Here is a 22,174-nt window from a genome sequence, read left to right on the forward strand (position 1 = left end):
ATTATATATTATTTATATATATATATATATATATATATATATTTGAATTAAATATATATTTAATATTGTTTAGCAACGGATGCTATACATACGGTAACGGTGTTGCTTTACGCTTTGTCGTTAAAAGGGTTCTAAAAAAAGTACCAAATACAAAATCTTTTTTCATCATATATTCATATATTTATGTCTGCGTCGACATGCGTTGTTGAAAAAGTGGCAAAGTCTATCATCCAGAAACATATATACAATATCATCTTGGTGTCCAAATGCAATAATCCATTCTATTATATTTGCCGCGATTTGCTTTATTGTTAATTTCGATCATATTTACTTAAGTTTTACCGGATATCTTATACATATTATCTTCTCCTTTTCTTCATTTACAAATTCCACCATAACGTCGACACTCACCTATAAAGTCAAAAGAATTTTATGAGTAATATATACATATATACATATGTATTAGCAATTTAATTAATAAATAAACGAGTAAAATAAAGTAAAATTGTTTTTATTCGATTTAGAATTTAGAATTTCGAATTTCGAATTCGATTTAAAATTGAACTGAAATTTCAGGCTGTATGAGCGTGTTCACTGAATAAATTGTCGATATTGCAATCTTAAATATAATTACCGGAGGAATTTGTTTATCCAAGACAAACGTGGTCTTATATTCAACTTCCTCATCCTTTTTCAAGGGACATGTTATCCCTGAATCTGGATCGTTGCACACGTCAGGTTTCTGTGCCGGAAAAGGCACGGTCACATCGTATAGTATACCATATAAAAGCATCTCAAGCTTTGAGATATCTTTGTCTGCCAAAGAATGTAAATTAAAGCAATTTATTAATATATAAAATTAAATCATTTCAAGTATAACTATATTTTACTAACTTGGTGTAAATTTGATGGACACATTTATATCGACGCCTTTTATAAAACTGCATTTTTCCTCTGATTTATCACACGTCGAAACTGTCATATCGTTGAATTTACCCCCTTCCGAACCTAGGAGAAAAATAATTTAAAATTATTACAAATAAATAAAAGAACATATTTGTAAAAAGCTCTCATTAAGTTATCAATTTGCGGCACAATAAACTATATGGTTAACTATAATCAACAATCGCATCTCGCACAGTGATAGTTACGTGACATGAGCGTCGCAATATAATTACATGTAATTTGGTAGCAAACAAGCATCCAAAGTACATGTAATTAAATAGTTTCGCATATGTAATGCTACTTAAGAGCTTCCGAGTTTGCACTCATAATGCTTAATTAAAAATCATATATATTATTCTCCTTATAATTTACAATTATAACAATAAGCGCGCGCTATTGACAGTCGATTAGCTCAAATTTATTTAATTCTCTCTCTATAAAATTAGTTGAATGTTCTTTGTACTTTTTGTTATTTGTAATTTTTGAATTGTATATATTATATTTTTTTCAAAATCTTATTAAAATAGTTTGTCTTCTAAACCTTATATTTAGTTTACCTAAATAAAATCCCGCTTATTTTTTACTATTTTATGTCTATATAATTACCTTGACGTTCTCGTTAAGAAAGTATTGTTGACAGACCTTGATTATAAAACATTTATAAATAAAAATTGTAATTTATATGTACTTACCGCAATCCTCGATAATGTAAGCGAGAGTCGAGGCATAACAGCATAAAAGCAAAACTGCAACACCGATTTGATTCATTGCGTTGCTTCCACGATTTCCGCGTAAATGTTACTGCTGTTACATGCGATCGCGCACCCAAATTTATAAGTGCATCGCGCTTATCTAACACCGTGACTCGTCTCAATTACACTAATAACAGTGTGAAGATCATTTTACATAGCTTCATAAATGGGAATTACAGTGTATGTACCTTGTACAACTCGCGTAAACTTTCTTGGAAGATGTGCCCTTAATTATCCTTATCTTTAATTATATGTATATATTTAATTGCACCTAAATTGCATCTTAAATATAGTTAATTGTGGTGGAATAAATATTAATAACATATATGGTACTTGTGTTGATACCAATAATTATTCTTCACCATTTTAACAAATTAAGACATTTCTTGAGATGTTTTTCTTTCAATAAGATAAAAATAATTTGTTTAAAAGTTTTCATCGCGTCGATAAAGTAGTTGCGTAATAACCTATCGTTGGTACGCATCGTTCCAGTCTTGAATTAATTCCGCATCTCTTTCGTGGCGCTTCGGTGCCAACGTCAATCGCAAGGAAGTGACGTGTTTACAGCGCGCTGTCCACGTAGCGCTTCGAGTGATCACGTAGGTATACCGTAGCGTCCGTCTGTCGACGAACGACATTCGATAGAACGTATTCGAGTGACGTGAACGTGAGTACCGTGTTTCCCATTTAATAAGTTCTACGGGATCTCGGTCATTTCTTTCTCGTGCAATATCGAAACTTGCGTATGTAACTTTCACGATACATATCCCGGGGATTCCAGACATAACCCAACACCATTTCTTTCGATTAAACTGCAAATTTGTCTGCTTTGCTAAAATATTTTCGGCGCACCGTATTGTGACATAAAACTGTGTGCAAATCTCAAATATCAATTGGCTACTGATACAATTTTGAATATAACATGAATAGGTGTTGGATATAATGCGTATGTTGAGAACATAAAAATTAAAAGTATTTCTTCTATGCATGATTTATTTTATGATTTTGGACATTGTGCGTGTGTGTGTGTGTGTGTTGTGTTGCGTACTTAAATAAGTCGTGTTTCTCTTTGCAGACTCTCAATTGTCATGGATCAGATCAAGAAGCTTACCGAGCCTGGTCGCCAGTTTGCCAAGGATAGCATCCGCTTGGTCAAAAGATGCACAAAGCCAGATCGTAAAGGTAATACAAATTGCAATAAACACAAACACATTTGAAACACAGCGGTTTCACTATAATCGATTGTTTCTTTTTGTCGCGACATAGAATTTCAGAAGATTGCCATTGCTACCGCAATCGGCTTCTGCATAATGGGCTTCATAGGATTCTTCGTTAAACTGATCCACATCCCAATCAATAACATTATCGTGTAAGTAATCACAATAATCAATAGTTTTATGCATTTGTAACTGTGTGAGATAAGAAAATCGAGTAAGATGTGTCTGTCTTAATTTCAGAGGCTCATAAATCACAAGACTCATTCTATTACTCTTAAGGAAATTACTTTTATGTCCTTCCATATTCTTATTTATAACACAAAGATATGTTTATTGTATAATTGATTTTTTTGAATGATAGGTGAGAGATATGTGTGCATAATGTTAATGAATTTCATAATAAAATGATTAAAAACTGCATTTTTCGTCTTGAATCTTTTTGAAGGATTAAAATAAAAATTAATCTTTCAGACATTGCCCCTGTTGAACATAATCCCTGTTTTCAACAAAATCTTGGCGTTTCAATAAAAGCGTCGAGATAACACATGGCATTTATTTATACGTAAAACAGGATCATGAGTGCTTTTAGAGAGAAATTTGTTTCATTGCAGATTATTAATATTCAAGGCACTTTTATTTAAAGAATAGATTCCTTCTTTTCCAGGTTACAACGATATGATTTAGTATTTTAGTCGGTCATTTTCCCGTTTTTCTCTTACTAATCTAAGTGAAGAATGAAAAATTTCTGGGAAAAATGAGCATGTTGCATGGAAAGCCATAGCCAGGTACTCGGTAATGTTATAGAAGATGTACAATAATGCCGACTCGATACTAAGAATCTAGCAAGCATATCCTTATCACTTTGCAACTTAACTTTGCTTGAAAAAGTGGCACTCACAAAGAGAAAGAAGATTCCTCACAGTATGGTCGACTGAATAAAGATTTAAAAAAAGAGGGAGAGAGAGGGAGGGTCCTTACTTAATGATACTAGAAACCGCGATCTCAACATTGGCAGTATTCAAATAAAGTCGATTATTATATCAGAATGACGGAGATTGCTTTGTAAATTTCTCGAAGCACTTTTTAACGAGTATTCAATGTTGGAACGAATATTAAACTAGCTAATATTTCGTTGTAATTGCAAAATGAAACCGATTACTTATCTTAACATATCGGCCTAACATGTAATAACATGCGTATTAAATACTATTAAATACTCTGCTCTGGCAACTCAGTAAAAATTCTATAAAAAGAAAGCAATATATATTTCTAGCACCATTCATTTATGTGATACTAGCATCACTATTACACAATTTACGGACTTGAAAAATCATCTTTGAATTCGGCTTAATATCGCGTAAATTCTGTAAATAGCATCGAAGAAACGAAAAGAGAGGAAAACGTGAAAGACTTTCGTCCCGCTTCCATTTCGCAAAGCACCGGGAAAGTCCTCTCGTTTTGACAATCTGTTAACGCAACACTCCGAAGAGAGGAAAGCATATAGTCCGCAGATTTGTAAGCGTTTTCTCGTTAATCTACATAGTTACAGCACATTCCACTTACGATCGAGGGTAACTAATAACTCCTATAGATCGTATGAGAAATCGCCTTACAAGCATAACCCAGAGTGCGTTTGCCAAATCCGTTAGAATTACGTGGAATAGTCTTTAAAATAATCCAACATCTAGGTGACAACGAAAGAAAGAGACGAACAAAAATTGATTTAATTAATTGTCAAAAAAAGTTTATATTTCGATCAAATAAAATCTCTTTTTCTATCTTTCAAAATACTCGCAACAATTATTACAGAACTGTTAAACGATTATCACATGGTTCTATGCTTATTCGCAATTTTCTTTGGCACTACTATGCTGTTTTATTCTATCCGTTTACATGATTCCTTTCTGTGGGTGAAACATAAGGATATAAGAGAGATAGAGGCAATAAAGGACGGGATAAAATCTCATTTCGCAAACGCACTGAGGGAGGGTAACAAATTGAGGTATGTCGTTAGGCACGTAATTCTCTGTCCTCCAACGCAAATCTAAGATTTAACCGTCATGTAATTAAGTGTTTGTTTAACCGTTGTTACCGGCGTGTTCTCTTATGCGATCATTGCGCATTGGCGTGTCTCATACAGAGTGTCCCATAATCGCTTTTTCATGAGAAACCAATTCTACAATAAATAATTTATGGTGAAAATCTTGTATATTATATATTTGTAATTTCTTTCCCAAATATTTATTCTCGTCTCATTGTATTGGTCACGTAATATTAAACCAGTATATTGTGCAATGTATGAAACACCCTCTCTGCTGTGTGTGTGTGTGTGTGTGTGTGTGTGTGTGTGTAGGCGCGCGCACTTATGTTATGTTACATTATATAATATGCATTTGTATAAAATATATACGTACATACATAATATTAAATATCATTTGTTACTCGTATAATTATAAGTATTCTCTGAACGCACGTTATCGACTTCTCGATGATCAATATCAATCGTGAATGACTTACACCGGGATACTCACGTGTATTCTTTCACTGGCATGAATCCGAGACAGTGCCAAAAACTTCAATGAAAACATCATTTTCCAAGTCTGATTAAATCTTTTAAAATTTTGCGCTTCTGTTATCAACACATATAAGGTGTCTCAGTGACACCCGACTTAAAGGCATATAGCCCGGATTTAGCTGAACAGAAACCCCGCGTCCATACTCGCCGCTCTTATGCTCCTATTCTCCTTCACCACACGCCTTCACTCGAGACGCGCTCTCATTCGTTGCAAAATGGTACAGGATTTTTCTGTTCGGCCAAGTTCCTATGTGCCATTAACGGCTGACACTAAGCCTGTCAATACTATATTGCTTCAAGTCTTTTCTCTACGATATAATTGCAAAACAATTTCTCAAATATAAATTCCAGATTAAAAATTTTTCTAAATTCTGAGGATTTCTTCTTTATTATATATAAATATAAATATATTCGACGCAGTGTCTCGGGTCTCGCTTATTAATTAACGATGAGATATCGATTGGCGATGCTCGCGATACTGCTTCATATTTTGATAATTAAAAAGCAACTAAGATTGAAATTAATATTAATATTATCAAGTTGGAATAATTTTTCTGGGATAATAATTCTAAATTTAATAAGTTCTGAGAAGAAAAGCGAGCATCACTAATCCATCGTTAGCTTACATTATCGATTACATTATTAATAAGGCCTTAAGAGAATGTCACAGTACAATTATTACGAAGGAATGTCTTCAACGTTCTCTACATCGAACGTTTTTTAGAGTATGACAAGAGCTTATTTCAAAAAAAGGAGGAAAGGCGAAATGAAAGATAGACGGAAGAGATATCAATAATAGAGAAGAAGGAAGACAAGATAAAAGATAAAAATTATTGTTCGCGTTTACAATGCAATCAGCTTACGAGCTATAGACTCACGATCAGGAGAAACCGATAAGGAGAAGCTCGGACTGCTCGTTTTAAGAGACTAAATATTAGATTAAACAAAATAAAAATTATTAACATTCACTGAAGTCATCTTTTCAGTTCTCCAATATCTCACACGTGGAATGCATGTAATCCTGCTTTCGTCACTGCGACGCCGACCATCTCATTAAGTGAAAGATACATCGTTTCAAACATCATGTCAGCAAAAATTAATACTTGTATACAATTTCATATATATCGTATATGTCTCTATATATAACTATATAATAATTACAATAAATAAATATAATATAAAAATTTTTCTGACATAGAAAAAATACTAAGTATTATTCAGGCAAAAACAGATTGATATTGGTGAATTCATGCTTACTCTAAATTATTTAACCGTCAATGACTTTATCATGAGAATTTTATCACATGTACGTTCCGAGCTTCTCAACGGTCTTTCCGTTCTGCAAAAAAGCAACGAAAGACAATGTTCACCATTTCGCTAGACTGTGCAACCGGCGTCCGACGTCGTCGGCACGTAGGGACTGCCTTGCCGGTAAAAATCTGTCTCGAACTCCTCGACCTTCACCGGGTATTCGCTTACGCAGTTCTGCGGTTGGTTCAGAGCTGGCGGAGGTCGTTGCTGTTGCACGAAATTTTCTTGATAGCTGGGAAGCTGAAGGGGCTCGGCGTACTGTTGATAAGACGTAGGATCCACGCCCTGCTTCAAACAAGTCGGGCCGTGAAGACTCAACATGTCGACCAGCCTACGCCTTTGAGTCTCCAGCTCTTGAATCTGGGTTTTCAAGTCGTGATTCTGCGTCTCCAGAATCTCGGATTCCTGAACGAGAATCGTTGTTTTCTCGCGCTTTTTCAGCCGACACTTGGTCGCTGCGATCTTGTTGCGCTCGCGTCGCCGTCGACGCCGCTCCTCGTCTTCCGCTGTAAGCTGCAAATAATAAAGATTCTGTATTCCTTTGCATTCCTGGTTTTAACTCTCACATTTCGTAAGTCTATTTGGTTATTCGTTAAATAATCACTTTTTAAAACGGCCGACAAATCCTTTGAAGTAAACTGCTAATTATTCGCAGCTCGTTGCACTCTCGTATGCATTAGTAAGAATTCATTCACGGAGGTGCTAATTAATGTCCGACTCGAACGAAGGACGAATAAGCAAATACATGCTTCATAACATATTGATGCATTTCAAAACTTGTAAATAACTCGCATCTTCCTCTTTCTCTCTACCTCCCTCGAGAGCTTATAAGTTATATCCGCGCATTAGAATTATATAAAAATCGGGTTTACTAAAAGGGTTGACAGTGTGATCTAGTGATGGAACGCCAGGTATAGGAAACCGGATTCAGGCCCACTTGATCACAGAAATTTTATTCTGCGCCCTGTATACATCGAATTAATGAGAAGCCTCGAGTATGGAAAACTGGGCTTCGTCTTGGGAAGAGACATGAAACTGTTGGTCCAATAAACCACTGTGCTATCCCCTCCCCATTACGCTACGGTGCTGGAGGCTAATCCTCTACACACTTGAAACCTCCTAAATGATTGAACAGAGCAGAGAAAGACAGCCGGATTAAAGCAAAATAAGTTGCGCTCTTTTTGTAAAACCTTCTGCAAGATAGAAGGACAAAGAAGTAGGATACAGAAAGGAACGGAATGTAGATAACGTATTCAAAACTTGAGAATGTCTTTCAATTATAAATGCCACTCTCCTTCTAGAGTGATCTAGAGCGATTAAAAATCTGAGCGCGGTACTCGCATGCGCTTCGAGATTCCGCTAATTTTAGCGACTTGCACTTTGCGAGTCGTAAACAAATAATCCTGCGCGTGGCATCCTAATTCGCGAATGCCGTCGAAACTGCCGAAACGACCCGACGGCCACGGCGTCTGTCGGAATTAATTTATTCGCACACGCGAGTAGTCGGCAGTCAAGGACACAAGGAGGATCGAAAGGAATCGACGTCTGCTCTTGTCGGGACCTCGAGGGACCTCAAGACTAGTTATTGCCAGAAGAAACAGTGAGAAACATGAATTTCTACTCACGCTGCTCTTATTGTTGTTGTTACTCGATTCATCCTCCTCCTCGTCGTCGGCACCGCTGCCATCCTCCTTTTTCGTCTTCTTCTTGGTCTCGTGGCCGTTACCATTCGCCCGCCTCTTCGTCTGCAGTGTTAGTTTCAAGCCTGTTAAAAGAGGTCTAATTAATTCTCGTTCATTAATTTTCGCCTCCTTCTCCCCTCCAGGCATAGTGAGAATCTATTAGAATTACCCGGGGATGTGGTTAAAATTAGATGCCGGAGATGTGTGGACCCATTTTCCTTATCGTTTTATTAAAATTATAAATAACTGTTGCTTCATTTCTTTTTTAACGTCGTATGGTAACTTCACGTTTTCTCATTTATTTCTATAAAAATATAAAATTATATTTCGAAAATGTTTATAATAATAGGTACTTTATAGTAATAAAATTTACGGCACCCTCGTTACTGTAGCGGACCCTCTTATCGAAATTCAATTTCTAATTAATTAATATGACAATTAGTTTAACGAATCGCGAGCGGTGCTCACGGTGGACGCGAAACAAAACCGCAGAGGCAATTACGATAACGATTCTCCTCCGCCTATGTACATATGTGCGTAATTGCGTATATACGTTGCGTAACTCGTAATTTAAAAGGAACAGGATTCGCGATTTAATGCGTCGCGTTGCGCACGGAGCGAGCGCAAAGAAAGAAAAAGAACACAACGTACTGCTGATGATACTCTTGAAACGTTGCTTTCGAGATTTATAAGTTTGATAGCGCACGATTTATAAGCATGGAGGGGGGGAGGGAGGCAGTTGGCCCTCCTGGAATTGAAAAATTGCACTGTTAAAATTCTAAATCATAAGCAAGAAAACGAAAAGAAAAGAAAACAAATAAATAATACACATAAATTATATACCTGATATAATAAGTTTCGAAATGAAAAATTTTCCTTCTTTTTCCTTGTTTATTCCTTGAGTTTCCTATCTTTGGAGGGACCTTAAGATTTTGCCCCTCCTCCTTGAAATGTTTTTTGCGGGCGCTCATGTTTATAAATTTCATATTATCGCGGAAAGAAAATCTACTGTAAGTTTTGTGCGTGCAAATGCATTCTGTTTAGCAAATTTACGCGAAATGATGAGCATCGAAGATGTCTCGCTTACCTTCCTTGATGAGCTGACTGCAGGTGTGTTGGATGCTGGGCGGACTTGGTTCTCCACTGCTGGTCGAGTCCGTACGGTCCCTCGTGCCCTTCTCGTTACCGCTGCCATAGCCCTCGAAGGGATTTGTCATAGCGATCAGGGAGTTTACGATTTCCGGTGTCCTTGGCGTGACCTCGCTTGCCGCTGCCGTAACACCAAGAAAGCCCGCGGCCCCGGTTGGGCTGGGATTCACATTCACATTCAGATTGTACATGCTTGCGCTAGGCTCTCACCATTTATTTCACCTGGAAAGATCAAGTCGCACAATTTACCAAGCAAGTTCTAGACAGATAAATAGATAGATGTACGTCTTATATAAGGAAAGAAGATCGGTGGAAAAGGTCTTGCCCTTTTCAGGCCTCAAGTTTTTCGGTCTTTTGGAACATGGCCTGTAATTAAGTCAAGAGCCCGGTGGACCAACATCCGCAAGTTCTCGAAATCAATCATTCCACGAAAACCGCAAAGGATGTCGCCGCTCTATCGCCCGCCCCGTCTCCGGAATTCCCGAGAAAGGTTAGCGAATCTCGTTTTTGCGTCGCATGGAACTTTGAGAAATTAAGAGATCTTTGGCATTGTGTCGTGACAATGAATAATACTTGAATACGTTGTCAGAAAGCCGTTGCAATGCCGTTTCACGCATTATCATAATTTTCGCGTCACAACTATCTGATAAGACGCAACGTAAAGTGAACCGTTCATTCCTGTCACATTTTACATATTTTCGATCATTTTATATCCATAAAATTCAGGTAAACGTACAATTTATTTAAACGTCTCTTCAAATTAAATTTAAAAAAAAGGAAAACAAAACATGCGGTTACGGCTGTAGAGCCAGCACGAATCAGCAGTGCCGGAAATCATAGATTTTTATCGCGTTGCGATGCGTGATGCGCGCACGATCGCGACCTTCACGATCTATCAATGATCGATACATGCACCCGCCCACGGATCCAGCCTACAACACCCATTGTACATTTCGACAGTACCTGTTTTGTTAGAAATTGCTGATAACGAGATACTGGTCGAGAAGCGACAATTTTATTTCGAGAGAAATCTACGTTGATTCCTAATTACGCAATTCTGCCTTTTGTGAAATAGAGTAATTTTTAATAATAATAGACGTCAAGATATAAATATCTAATTGCATGATAAATACATATATATATATATATATATATTCCCACTTTCCTTTCACTTGCTAAATTAAATTTCATATTTCATCTACATACGATATTTTAGTATTTTCAAGTATTCACGTATTTCTTTTTAGACATTGCATTTTTGACCGCGGTTAGGTGTTGAAAAATGAAACGGTTTCTTCGTCTAATTTCGCGGATGGTGGACGCGTCTATCAAAATTACTCTTGACAAGGATTGACAACCTTTTAGCTCTCGTTCAGTCGCTCGCTTGCCCACCCACGGCGCGTTCTCTCGCACATTTTTCAACAACGCACCGGATATGCTAGGTATTCATTATACTGATATTTTTACGAGAGCGGACTATCGATGAGAATTACGTAACACGTGCGTCTGAACCGCCGGAAATGCAGAGAGATCCGAGTGTTTTAACGACAAATTTAGATTCAGAACAAGAATGTAATATTTTATCGAAAGATCAAAACTTTAAGTAGCAATATCTTTAAAATATAAATAATTATTACATTATAAAAAAATGCGATTGCGCTTAACTCGACTCGAGCGATCGATTTTAATTACTATTAATTTTCGTATTTAACAACAACTCGTTGCCCTGTCGGTTTCACGGCCTCCCTGGATATAAATCATCGATTAACATCGATTATCAGATAGTAGTAATGAATCGTGAGCAACTTTACAAGAGATATATCGATGGTGAATAAATTTAAATCCAATTTGTACTCGGAATATTGATCCACACATCGGTTACATTATCGAAATCCGTTTCTGCCTCGACGAAATTTCATTCTGTTCATATTTTATGTTTCGTTTCAAATAAATCGGATTATTACGGTAAATAGTAAAAGAGTTTGCAACATCGTGTCAGCCTGAGTGAAATTTCAACAAAACATACCATGTGTTTTGATATCCATTTATGATTTTTGTACAAAATTATATATCTTATTGAGAGAGAAATCTTCCGTTAAATATTATGTAACGCGAATCAATTGAAATGCTTACACATGTATCTCTTCAACATCTTCGGCCGTCGCGACACATCTCGCGCTTCTCTCGTCTTCCACTTCGCTTCGACCTCAATTCGTTACATTCCTCTCAATCGCGGCGCTCATGGCACTGTTTTATCTCCGTGAATAAATCATTAAAGATAGCATTAAGATATATATTTTCTCCGAAGCGCGAACGCCGCGTATACGAAGATCTCGCGACGTGGCTCATTATTCCGGCTGGCAATCTCCGAAGAGGTATGTCAGCTTCCGATTACTCTTGCTTTCCTCTCGCAAAAGCTTACTTGAATATACGAATTCAGTGCTGATATTAACATAATTTAATTTATGTAATATTTAATATTATATATCGTTTGTTAGATCGTTTTATTAAATCCCACCAAAATATTCTATAAAACCGCGACATCCTATGATTGAATTCTTTAACGAACAAAAGTTCTCCGACTAGAAAAGTTGCTCGATTGCAAAGTAAGGGACCTTTCTTTTTCCTTTCGCTTTCTCCATGCGGGTGTTTCGTAAGAATTTTATCGTTCCCTATTCAGGAGGACCTAATGCCCTTGCAACACTCCTCATTTTTTCGGCCTTCTAAGCCTTGTACGGTTCCTCCTCCTCCTCCGTCTTCTTCTTCCACTCGTAAGTAAAATGAAAAAGAAGAAACGACTTCCTCAGGTCTAAGATGTTTCGGGGCCCACATACGCGCGCGTGACGAAGGCGTCTTCGGCATAAATTCAGTGACCTATATGTCGAGAAGATATAGATGAAGAAGAATTCAAGCTTTCAAGCATTTCTTAAACGATTGTGCTTTAATTTCAAAGTATTGTAAGAAGATCATCTAGTTTATAGAATAGAATAAATGGAATCCTACTTTAACAATCGAGCATTTGTGGATTTCTGGCGACGATACAAGGTGGCAAAGAACTCACAGATTTGCAGGCGGAGGCGTCTGGCGTTTGCCGGCGCGGTATTGCAGTTGAAATAATAATAATCGGGCCGCCTTTCGCGTTTGTTTGAATGAGAACAGGTGTCCGATCGAAGCTGGCTTAGCGCGCTGTTAAACTTATAAATAGGGACCGTTTAATTTTGACGTATAGCACATTCAGATGCCTCGATTCGCTCGATTTTCTCTGCCAGGAATCTGTCCCGAAGCGCAATTATTTATGAAATTTATCCAATCTCTTTTTCTCCCTCCCTCCCTCTCTCTTTGTGTAACAAAAACATTTTTCATTTAATTTCGATTCACTCAATTTTTGTGAAATCAGATATCGATTTTTCTGACACACTTCTCGATGGAGAATATCGCAAGTATTGCCAACAAATCTTTTCATGTTGCATTTACTTAAAAAAAAAAAAGTACATATCTATATACGTGTATCTCTCGTTTTGCTTCTGGGAAACAGTCAATATCTGATTCTCAGAATACCAACATCACTCGATCTCGATCCCAACAGCCTCCCCTTCTTACATGTACGAAGTAGGCAGTAATTAATCTCCCGCGGAAAGATCTCTCGGGACAAGGAGATTCCCTCGGATGAACACATGTGTCCCACGTTTCTCACTCTGAATCCCATCATATGCAATGTGACAGTTGTCCCATTTTCCACGCACAATGTAAGGGAGTCGTGATATTCCATTTATATGTATTTTGTTCACTTCTCTTTATACGCTCACGTATAATAAAGTTAATAAAACTGCAAATTCAAGAAGACGAGGAAGAGAGGACAAGAGAGAGCTTGCGCAACCGGTGCCCATCTGGTCGCCGAAAGCTTTTATCGCGCTTTGTCGGTGTCGACGACGAAGAACGTGGGCGGCCTAATTCCGACGAGATCGTACCGCGTGTAACGTGCGCGATCTCTCGAGAGTACAGGCTTCAGAATAATTGCGATATATAACACGGAACCGACCGCATATTTCGGACGATGGAGGTTACTGAACCGACCAGCACGTGATCCAAAGATTGCCGTTACATTTCGTCCATCATAATTCGCAAAATTAATCAAGCTCAAAACATCTATCTTATCTTGAGACAAAATGGTTTTAGTCTTCATAAAACACTTTAGCTTGCAATATTTGGTTAAGAAAGAGAGAAGAGTAGAGAGAAAAAGTGGAGGAGGCCAATTGGATCTGGATATCCAAACTCCATGAAAACCATGTAAAAGTCGAGCGGTTTAACGAGCGTCAATTTACGAGACGACACTAATGTCGTTTTTGCTCCTTTCGTACAAAAAGTGCGGATGTGGCCTATGGTAAATGTCTGCTCGCCGTAGCGAGTTTGCTTTAAAGACCTACCCAAAAATGAACACATAAAAATCGATAGTCCCAGACAGACTTTATCCTCGTCTCGAGACAAGAGGATATCCACCTTGAAAATGTTAAAAATCTTTGTGGAACTGTCAAGACTTAAAAGATGCAAATTGCGGAGAAATATGAAATAGAGAAAATTAAATCAAAAATGTAATTTTTTCAGGAAAAAATTATTAAAAAATATATTTGGAATAATATATGTATAACATGTTAAGAAAGAGAATCTATCTCTTTTTAAACTATGCGGAGAAAGAAAAATCTCTCTGCATTACAAGACTAAACGAAGAAGAGGAAGAAATAGATAGGTCACAATTATTTAAAATTTATCGTGTCAAACAATAGACGTTTGCCTTGATTTATCGCAAACGCGAAAGGATCAAGATAACGTATTTATAAGATAGATTTATCCCAGGCGGACAAGTTGTGCACTTTATACACGCGCACTCGTGATCGATCGCGATATAATCTCCCGGAGCTTTTATCGTGATGTTTGTCACGAGAAGCCCCCCATGAAAAATATATAAAATTCAATAGCAAGTTTCAGCCTTTATTGATTTATAATATCACGCGACGGATCACGCGATTACTGCTATTTTTATCCTTTCTAAAGAAAAGAAATAACCCTTTATTCTATTATAATATTGGGTTGTCACATATATTCGTTATTATTAACACTAAAAAAGCGGGACGAATATATGTTACAACCCAATATCTTTGTAGAGAAATAAATCGAGATAACATCTCTGTATTCCATTCTTCACGGCATCGAGGAAAAGAGGATAAAACCTATCGGAGGGAACAATATGCTCGCGAGAGAATTTCAATGGGAGAGAAAAGAGTTCGAAAGGTCAATGCCTTCCCTCGGGGGATTACAAGTTGTGTCTTACGCGATACTGCAAAGTGTACTTTCTAAAAATACGAATCCCGTTTCGGCGGGACAGGCGACTCTTTCGCGGATACGTGTATGCCGCGTAACTCGAAAACTCGCGATTGCAACATAAACAAGAGGGAACTCTTGAATGCCAGTGAGAGTGCGCGAAGAATAGGCTTCGAATCAACATTCTGTCAAAGTGAAGCCCACTCAAGGAAAAGCTGGTAAAAATTGCCGATACGCGCGATTAAGTGGAATTCATGCTTTAAAGAGGACAGGATTATTTTATCTTTGTTTCACCACCAACGAAGAAACGGAGAAACGAGGAAGAGAACAAATAACACAAAGGCCCGACGCGGCGCAACTCTATCTGTCCCAACTATACCGGTCTAATTATGACGGATTAACGTGCTTTTTTTTTCTCTCCTTTTTACCGATGCCGCGGAACGTGAGTACGCGACACTGTGATATGGTATTTCTGAACTTTGCGAATCTAAACCTCATGTTTAACATCAAGTTTTAAGTGGCGTAAGGCTTTGTTAGATTGTCCCATTTTTTATGTGTCCAATTAAAATCATCATAAAATTCGACAATTTGAAAACAATTAACGTCACTTCGATGCAGACTTTTTCTTCTTCTACTAGAAAGAATATAGCAATCGCATGGACACGTTAAAGTGTTTTCTGACTCGTGAAAGAATTTCCGTGTGAGAATAGCGTGGTAAGATGGTGTATAAAAAATGTTTCGAGAAACAAAAAATTGCTGGCGATACTATATATCAAGCTACCTTATATGCGTAAAGCTGAAAATGAAGTAATTCGGCAAGATGTGTGGGTGGAAAACGGCGCAAGTGGGTGCAAGCCTCGCGTGTTTTTCGAATAATCCGCCAACATAAAATAAACGCGTTTTGCGTTTCGAGGTTTCTCACCGCCTCGAAAGAATCTTGAGCGTCTTAATATCGTTAAGATGTACAAGTTATAAACGAATCAGTCACAATTGCGGACTTTGTCCCGATATGTCAAATCAAGGGAGTGACCGGCGTTTCGGAGAAAACTAAACAACATTAACAGGAACGAACGATTAATGGGAGATCGAGATCTCTTCAAGCCCGCATTTTCTCACTCTTCATAAAAAACCGGCATACGGGCACAAATTTGTGAGGCAGAACTCAATTCTAAGAAATAGGTTTAAGAAGGGTGATTACATGAATTTCATGTATCTCTGTTCTACGGTCCCAAGTTTCACGCCGCGCTGTTAAAAGGTGAATTGGAGCTGAATTTATGAGATTTTGCGTGGCGCAATAAAAGAAAAAAAAAAAGTCAAGTAAAGGTGACAAGCGATTTATCAGTAAATTACTTGTTTCGCAGCCAAAGCCAAGAAGTGATATGATGGATCGGTCGAAAAGTCTGTGTGTATGTTTTTACCAAATTTCAAAATTTTTTATTAAGAATTAACAGAAATCGTTTTTGAATTTTGTTAAGAAAAATCCGTACGGGCTTTCCGATCAAGCCAATAACTGAATTAGTGATTTCTAATAGAGGAAAAGAGAGACAAAGACAAGAAGAGAAAATGAGAGGATGCAGAGAGAAGAAAGGGAGGAGGGAAGAAAGAGTCCATTACCGTTCAAGGGCGTCAATGTCTCGCGATTGAATTTAAAATGCTAATGCAACGAGCATGCAGTGGAGGGAGGAGAGAGGGGGAGGGAGAATTGACAACAACGTCTTTCGAGAAAGGAGACGGGAAGGAGGGAGATTTACCTTACGCATGCACAGATAAACGCCTCCGCCGTACGATGCACGCGTTAGACAAACAGCGACACGTATATTGTAACGATTGCGATTTTATCGCAGGCGCTTGAAATTATTCGTATACACCATTAGGCGATACCCCGATCTGATTCACCATAATCATCGATACATGTATTGCGCATGTACAGGGTGTCCCATGGGAAGTTGCTGAAAGTAAACGATTGGTTCTCCCCTCCATGACTTCAGAAAGGGTCTTACGGTTAACGGTCGTTCATCTGAGTGTCCGCAGTTTTATTCTGGTTGCAAGTCCGTGCGCGTCAAAATGAGTAATCTGACGACGGAAGAAAAGATTTATCTTGTCGAGTGCTTCTTTTCCGGAGGAAAAGTTTATAGCAATGCTTACAGGGGGTTTCGTACTAAATACGGAACACATAAAGTTAAGAGCGAAAACACGCTGAAAAGGTTAGAATTTATTATTTCTTTAAACGTATGCGTTACGTCACTCCATTTTTTGGCAATAAATCTGCATTAAAATAATGTTTTGTGTTATTTTTATCAGAATTATCGATAATTTTATGCAGTATGGAACTATCCAAGCCCGTAGACACATGATCTGCCAGGTCCTTCTGTGTCTGTAGCTGCAGAAGAAAACATTGAAGATATTAAGAAGTATTTTGAAGAGAATCCAAATTCTTCCATTCGGAAAGCTGCCCAAGCTCTTGAAATATCCAAAACAACGTTACACAGGATTTTAAAACATTTCCTGAAAATGCATCCCTATAAAAAATAACATCGCATCAATTGCTAACCAAACGCGCTATGACGAAACGTGTGGAATTCTGCAAGACGATAAATGGAATGTTTGAAGATGGAGAACTTGATGCAAAATTGATAATTTACACGGACGAAGCACATTTCTGGCTAAATGGTTATGTGAAATAAACAAAATTATAGATTTTGGGGGTCGGAAAATCCCAACGTTTCCCTGGCTAAACCTTTACATCGACAAAAAATAACAGCATGGGCTGCGATCTCGGTAAAAGGAATTTATCTGCAATTCTTCGAATCAACAGTCACTGGTGAAAGTTACAAGCAGCTTCTCGAAACACAATTCTTCCCTCGTGCAAAAAAAGAGGCCTGGTCAGAGGATTTCATTTCATGCAGGATGGAGCGACACCACATCGAACCCAGGAGGTCTTCGAAACAATCCATAAAGTTTATGGCAATCGAGTCATCGGTCTGGGATACCCCAAATTTGCCCAGGGGGGGCTAGAATGGCCACCGTACTCGCCGGATTTAAATCCATGTGACTTCTTTCTTTGGGGATACATTAAGGACCATTGTTACGCCGGAAATGCAGAAACAGTGTCAGATTTAGTAGTAGCTATTAAAAAGGTCGTCAGCAACATTAAAGACGACATGTTAGAAAAAGTTTTCGCAAGTTTTCGTAAAAGAATTGATTTTTCTACAAATTCAGATGATGCACACTTTGAAAATATTTATCATTAGCTTACTTGATTATTAGCATATTTTTCATTAATAAAATAAACTGATATACAAACATTTTGCTAAATTTTATTTATACCCATTAAAAACTGCAGACTTTCCTTTTTCCAACGCAATTTTTGTTTTTTCAATAACTGCATACGTTTAAAAATGACAGCTGATTAGTTTCAGCAACTTCCCATGGGACACCCTGTATAACGTTAATTCATTTTATACTTATATACTTTGCGTACACATTCGCCTTTCATAACAAAAATTAAGATTTGTCGTTAATTATAGCAATTCATTAAACGCATTCTCACACGTCCGTTCTCAAAAGACTTGTTGCAGAATAAACAGATTTGCTATTTACATGTTTAAGACATGTCTAACGTTTCATTCATGTAACAAGGATTACAGAGTACAAGACAGTGAAAACTGTCCATTAAGAACGGCGAAGCATATGATTTAAGTCACACCCGATGATCATCCACACTTTGTGTAACATGGGACAGAGACTTTTCCCACTCGACAGTGCCTTTCGATACACAAATACGCCTAATCGATTAATAGACACAATTAAATATATATAATTACATGGTTTTTTTTTCATGTGGATTCAAGATGCAGTATAATTTTTAAATAAGGAACAGATTTATCTTTCGTTCTTTAAATTAAAACCTGTACTTTTTACATGATAATATATAATTAATTGCCAAACCGATTTCAGACTTTTAAAACTTTCACCGTTGGCAATCTTATGGTGGCTCTAGCCTTTTAATAATTACAACTGCAAAGAACGAGTGGCACCTTCTTTACGAGGTAATTACCTTCGTAACTTTGCATAGCAAATGCACGAGATAAGATTATTATTCTTTGGAGGTTATCAACTCTGAAGGAAGTTTGCCAACGAAAGAGCAAACATCAGAGACACTGGCAATTTGATGCCAACAAATGTCTGTGTTAGTGGCAGGAGAAAATCGTGCCAGAAAAATTCACTAACTCTTTATTACAATTATTTCCTTCAAGTATATATCGTATACAGAACAACATTGTCTCCTCGTACAATTTAGTAATGACCGTTTTATGACACGTTCGTCCTATGTAGTATCTAATTCATTCATTACGTCGAAAGAAAGATAGGTACGATAACCAGTAATGCTGTATTTCACAAAAAATTGTATCTATGTATGTGCTGTGTATGTGTGTGCGTATGCGTGTGCCTATTATATAAAACGTATATCTATTATATAAAAATATATTAAAATTGTTTTTTCATCTACAAACAGTTATTTGTTGTATTTATCATATTTGTCCTTTTTTTGAATTGCGTGAAATATATACAAGTATATTTTTGAGCGCAATAGTTTCACGTTATCTTTCGCTTTTAAACGTTAGATATGCACGTCTAATATATTCAAAGATAATCCGGTGCTCTTTACACGCACACGTACAAGCGCGCGCGCGTGCGGTTTTAAATAAGAAATATAGGAAAAACGATGATTAACCTATTTCAGTGTTCCTTGTGTTAATCTCACACTGCTGTTTGCCATAAGGCAGTGATAATGTTTTCACCGTGAAAACGATGAACGCACGCATTTGTGAAATCCAGAGGTTTAATCACGAACGACGTCGATATATCGAAGGTGCCGAAAACACGAGGACGAGGATCTCGTAGCGCTCTGGAAAACAAATTATTTTCGGGCGCTCTAAATTCCAAAATAATTTACGTTGGACTAACTACAAATCGCGCGTAGCTACTCTTGACCGTTCGTCCGTCTGTCCATCCGTTCGCATTGCAACTCGTGTATCTCGTAAAAGTGATAATGGATATCCAACTTGAAAGACGCGCGTAGATACTGGCGATTGCATATTCATATTCATGAGAGTGGCGCACAATACACGAGTGCTTCGTCCCACTTTTTCTCTTTCGCGAGCACCGGTTTTGAATAAAAACCTTGATGAAAATTCGAAAACAATTTTAAATAGATGCTTTGTGAAGGATTCGTAAATATTGGGTTGACTGAAAAGTTTGTGTCGATTTCTTTTAGCAAAATTCGAATGCAAAACTTAATTTTTAATAGAGAGTTTCGCGTTTAAGTTTTGCTAAAAAATCCGCATGGACTTTTCGATCAACCGTATGTGTATATAACCGTGCGTGTGCGTGTGCGTGTGTACATTTATTCACATTATTATTATTATTATTATTATTATTATATAAATAATTATATACGTATATAATTATTTATATTATAATAATAATGTAAATCTGGGGATAAGCTCAATCGTATAACGATAAAAAAATTACGTTAGATAATATTGTAGAAAAAGCAAGAGCGAGAGAAGGAGTGAGGGGAGTGCCCCAGCGAGTGTTTACTTCAAATGTATAAATGCTTGTGAAACGTACCTCGAGGGAAACGGAGGAGTCTTAAATCCTGTTTCTCAAATGTTTTCTTAGCGAATAAGAGCGAACGCGTACGCGCGAGACGTGCTTTAACCTGTGTTCTCTCATGTGTTCTTGCGGGCGACAGCGTGTTGCAACTACGATGGCAGCAAAGTTCTACTTTGTGGCGTCGCGACCTTGAACACTCGCGAGGCACTCGTGGCGATAAAACCCACGTAAATCAATCCAAGACCGCGATCGGTCTTGACAACGGCAATTTTGCAGAAGCGCACCGATTCAAGTCCTCCCTGCATCACCATTCCACTCGGTGAATCAGGGCGACGAATCCTCACGAGAAAAATCGATCGCGCCGCGCCAAGTTAAAAGGTCACGTGGACTGCGAACGGCACGCGGGACGTTATGTCAACTCGACACGTAATAACCTTGTCAGGTACAGACGTAATGCACCGCTCCCCGCTCGATCTTCCCTCAGTCGCGCAACATCCCCTGTACATTGAACGCGTTTTTTCCCTCTTTTTCATGCGGCGTTAAACGCGCGGAAAGATCGCGCGAACCGCCTAATGTTATGGAACACGCACAATTCGATCGCCTCGTGTGCGCAACATCGCGGTGTGCCGGACACTTGACGCAGTCGCTTGACTCGACCGAAATCTGCAGATCCGGCCATCCGGCCAAAAGACTCGCTTAGAACGATCCAACAATCGGTTGCCTGCCAACTTGACTTGAGATCCGCACCCGCGAACCGAGAATAGCCGAACGAACGAGTCGTGTTTATTGCGAGGCGAGGCGAGGCGTTTATCGCGGACGAAACATGTGCCCCGAAATTGACACGGGGGCACTTTCGGAGTTGCTACATTTATCTTCGTGATACCTGCACGACATAAAACCAAGTGAATGCAAGTGCGTGCTTGTCGCGAGGGGAAAAACTCTAGTCGCGCTCGCGCTTGCGTCGGCTACCTCTACTTTCGCAACCAATTCTTCTTCCGATACGAAAATGCCTTCCTCCCGCGCCTATTTCGAGAGGGAAATGTTTGAATTTTGGTAAATGTGTCGGGGATTCGCTCCTACCTTCGCGGCGTCCCGTGTCTTCACTCCGCGCACTTAACACACGCCTCGCTCCGTTCGTACCCGCTCGTCCTCCTTCATCGGCTGCCGGCGCGCGACTGTGGATAATTCGCGGTCGCGTCGGTCGCGACCGGCCTAGATATATACTAGTTATTTTTAGCTCGCGTCGCCACTGCAACGCGCGCTAATTGGTCGCCGGTGATGTCGCACTAGGCCGCGATTGGTTAGCGCACGCCGCGAATACGCACCGGCGGACCTCGCCGTGGCTGGCTCACTGGCTGTGGCTGGGCGCGACTCCACGACCGCGACATTTGTTGACATGAAACTGTCAGGGAGAGTACTCCGCGCTCCGCTCCCTCGCGCGCTGGCATATTCGATCCGCGTGTATGTCGCGTTCTTAGGCGCTCCTAGGGCATTTAATATTGCCAGAAGCAACGGCCTCTTTGCCACGACACAAATTCTTGTTTGAAAATGTTTTTAGTAAAAGATATACGATCAAGGAGAATCCTGTTTTAAGAGGATATTAATGTT

The 22,174-nt window shown here is 38.5% G+C and overlaps 3 protein-coding genes across 6 annotated transcripts; 1 reads left to right on the top strand and 2 right to left on the bottom strand.

Annotated features, from left to right (window-relative positions):
- Positions 1–155: 155 nt before the first annotated feature.
- On the bottom strand, positions 156–1,767 carry LOC105287153 (ecdysteroid-regulated 16 kDa protein). Its single transcript, XM_011352634.3, has 4 exons — positions 1,638–1,767; positions 895–1,008; positions 635–816; positions 156–411 (listed from the first exon to the last, which is right to left on the bottom strand). Exons 1-4 carry the CDS (start codon positions 1,711–1,713, stop codon positions 328–330), a joined length of 456 nt encoding a protein of 151 aa, XP_011350936.1. The 5' UTR covers positions 1,714–1,767; the 3' UTR covers positions 156–327.
- A 452-nt stretch (positions 1,768–2,219) lies between these two features.
- On the top strand, positions 2,220–3,333 carry LOC105287162 (protein transport protein Sec61 subunit gamma). 3 transcript variants are annotated; one of them, XM_011352651.3, is made up of 4 exons: positions 2,220–2,296; positions 2,773–2,879; positions 2,964–3,066; positions 3,155–3,333. In XM_011352651.3, the coding sequence occupies exons 2-4, from the start codon at positions 2,786–2,788 to the stop codon at positions 3,162–3,164; spliced, it is 207 nt and encodes a 68-aa protein (XP_011350953.1). In that variant the 5' UTR covers positions 2,220–2,296; positions 2,773–2,785; the 3' UTR covers positions 3,165–3,333. The 3 variants fall into 3 exon arrangements, with proteins under 3 accessions (XP_011350953.1, XP_011350945.1, XP_011350947.1); XM_011352643.3 differs by having other exon boundaries at positions 2,231–2,364; XM_011352645.3 differs by having other exon boundaries at positions 2,262–2,440.
- Positions 3,334–3,528: 195 nt separating this feature from the next.
- LOC105287176 (activating transcription factor 3) lies at positions 3,529–21,764 on the bottom strand. Of its 2 annotated transcripts, none has more exons than XM_011352661.3 (4): positions 21,647–21,764; positions 9,570–9,853; positions 8,426–8,565; positions 3,529–7,313 (listed from the first exon to the last, which is right to left on the bottom strand). In XM_011352661.3, exons 2-4 carry the CDS (start codon positions 9,820–9,822, stop codon positions 6,867–6,869), a joined length of 840 nt encoding a protein of 279 aa, XP_011350963.1. In that variant the 5' UTR covers positions 9,823–9,853; positions 21,647–21,764; the 3' UTR covers positions 3,529–6,866. The 2 variants fall into 2 exon arrangements, with proteins under 2 accessions (XP_011350963.1, XP_011350972.1); XM_011352670.3 differs by lacking the exon at positions 21,647–21,764 and adding an exon at positions 20,582–21,640.
- Between the last annotated feature and the right edge of the window lie 410 nt (positions 21,765–22,174).

Source organism: Ooceraea biroi, chromosome 5 (assembly GCF_003672135.1).
Source record: "Ooceraea biroi isolate clonal line C1 chromosome 5, Obir_v5.4, whole genome shotgun sequence".
Lineage (NCBI taxonomy): Eukaryota > Metazoa > Arthropoda > Insecta > Hymenoptera > Formicidae > Ooceraea > Ooceraea biroi.

What these genes read in the sequence shown, in the direction of transcription:
- LOC105287153 (XM_011352634.3), bottom strand. Translation starts at nt 1,713, where the DNA reads ATGAATCAAATCGGTGTTGCAGTTTTGCTTTTATGCTGTTATGCCTCG. An exon ending in GTCCATCAAATTTACACCAA is followed by an intron (nt 817 to 894) that starts GTTAGTAAAATA and finishes ATTCTTTGGCAG; the next exon opens with ACAAAGATATCTCAAAGCTT. An exon ending in TGGATAAACAAATTCCTCCG is followed by an intron (nt 412 to 634) that starts GTAATTATATTT and finishes TTGACTTTATAG; the next exon opens with GTGAGTGTCGACGTTATGGT.
- LOC105287162 (XM_011352651.3), top strand. Translation starts at nt 2,786, where the DNA reads ATGGATCAGATCAAGAAGCTTACCGAGCCTGGTCGCCAGTTTGCCAAG. An exon ending in CACAAAGCCAGATCGTAAAG is followed by an intron (nt 2,880 to 2,963) that starts GTAATACAAATT and finishes GTCGCGACATAG; the next exon opens with AATTTCAGAAGATTGCCATT.
- LOC105287176 (XM_011352661.3), bottom strand. Translation starts at nt 9,822, where the DNA reads ATGTACAATCTGAATGTGAATGTGAATCCCAGCCCAACCGGGGCCGCG. An exon ending in CAGTCAGCTCATCAAGGAAG is followed by an intron (nt 8,566 to 9,569) that starts GTAAGCGAGACA and finishes CTCTTTTAACAG; the next exon opens with GCTTGAAACTAACACTGCAG. An exon ending in ACAACAACAATAAGAGCAGC is followed by an intron (nt 7,314 to 8,425) that starts GTGAGTAGAAAT and finishes TATTATTTGCAG; the next exon opens with CTTACAGCGGAAGACGAGGA.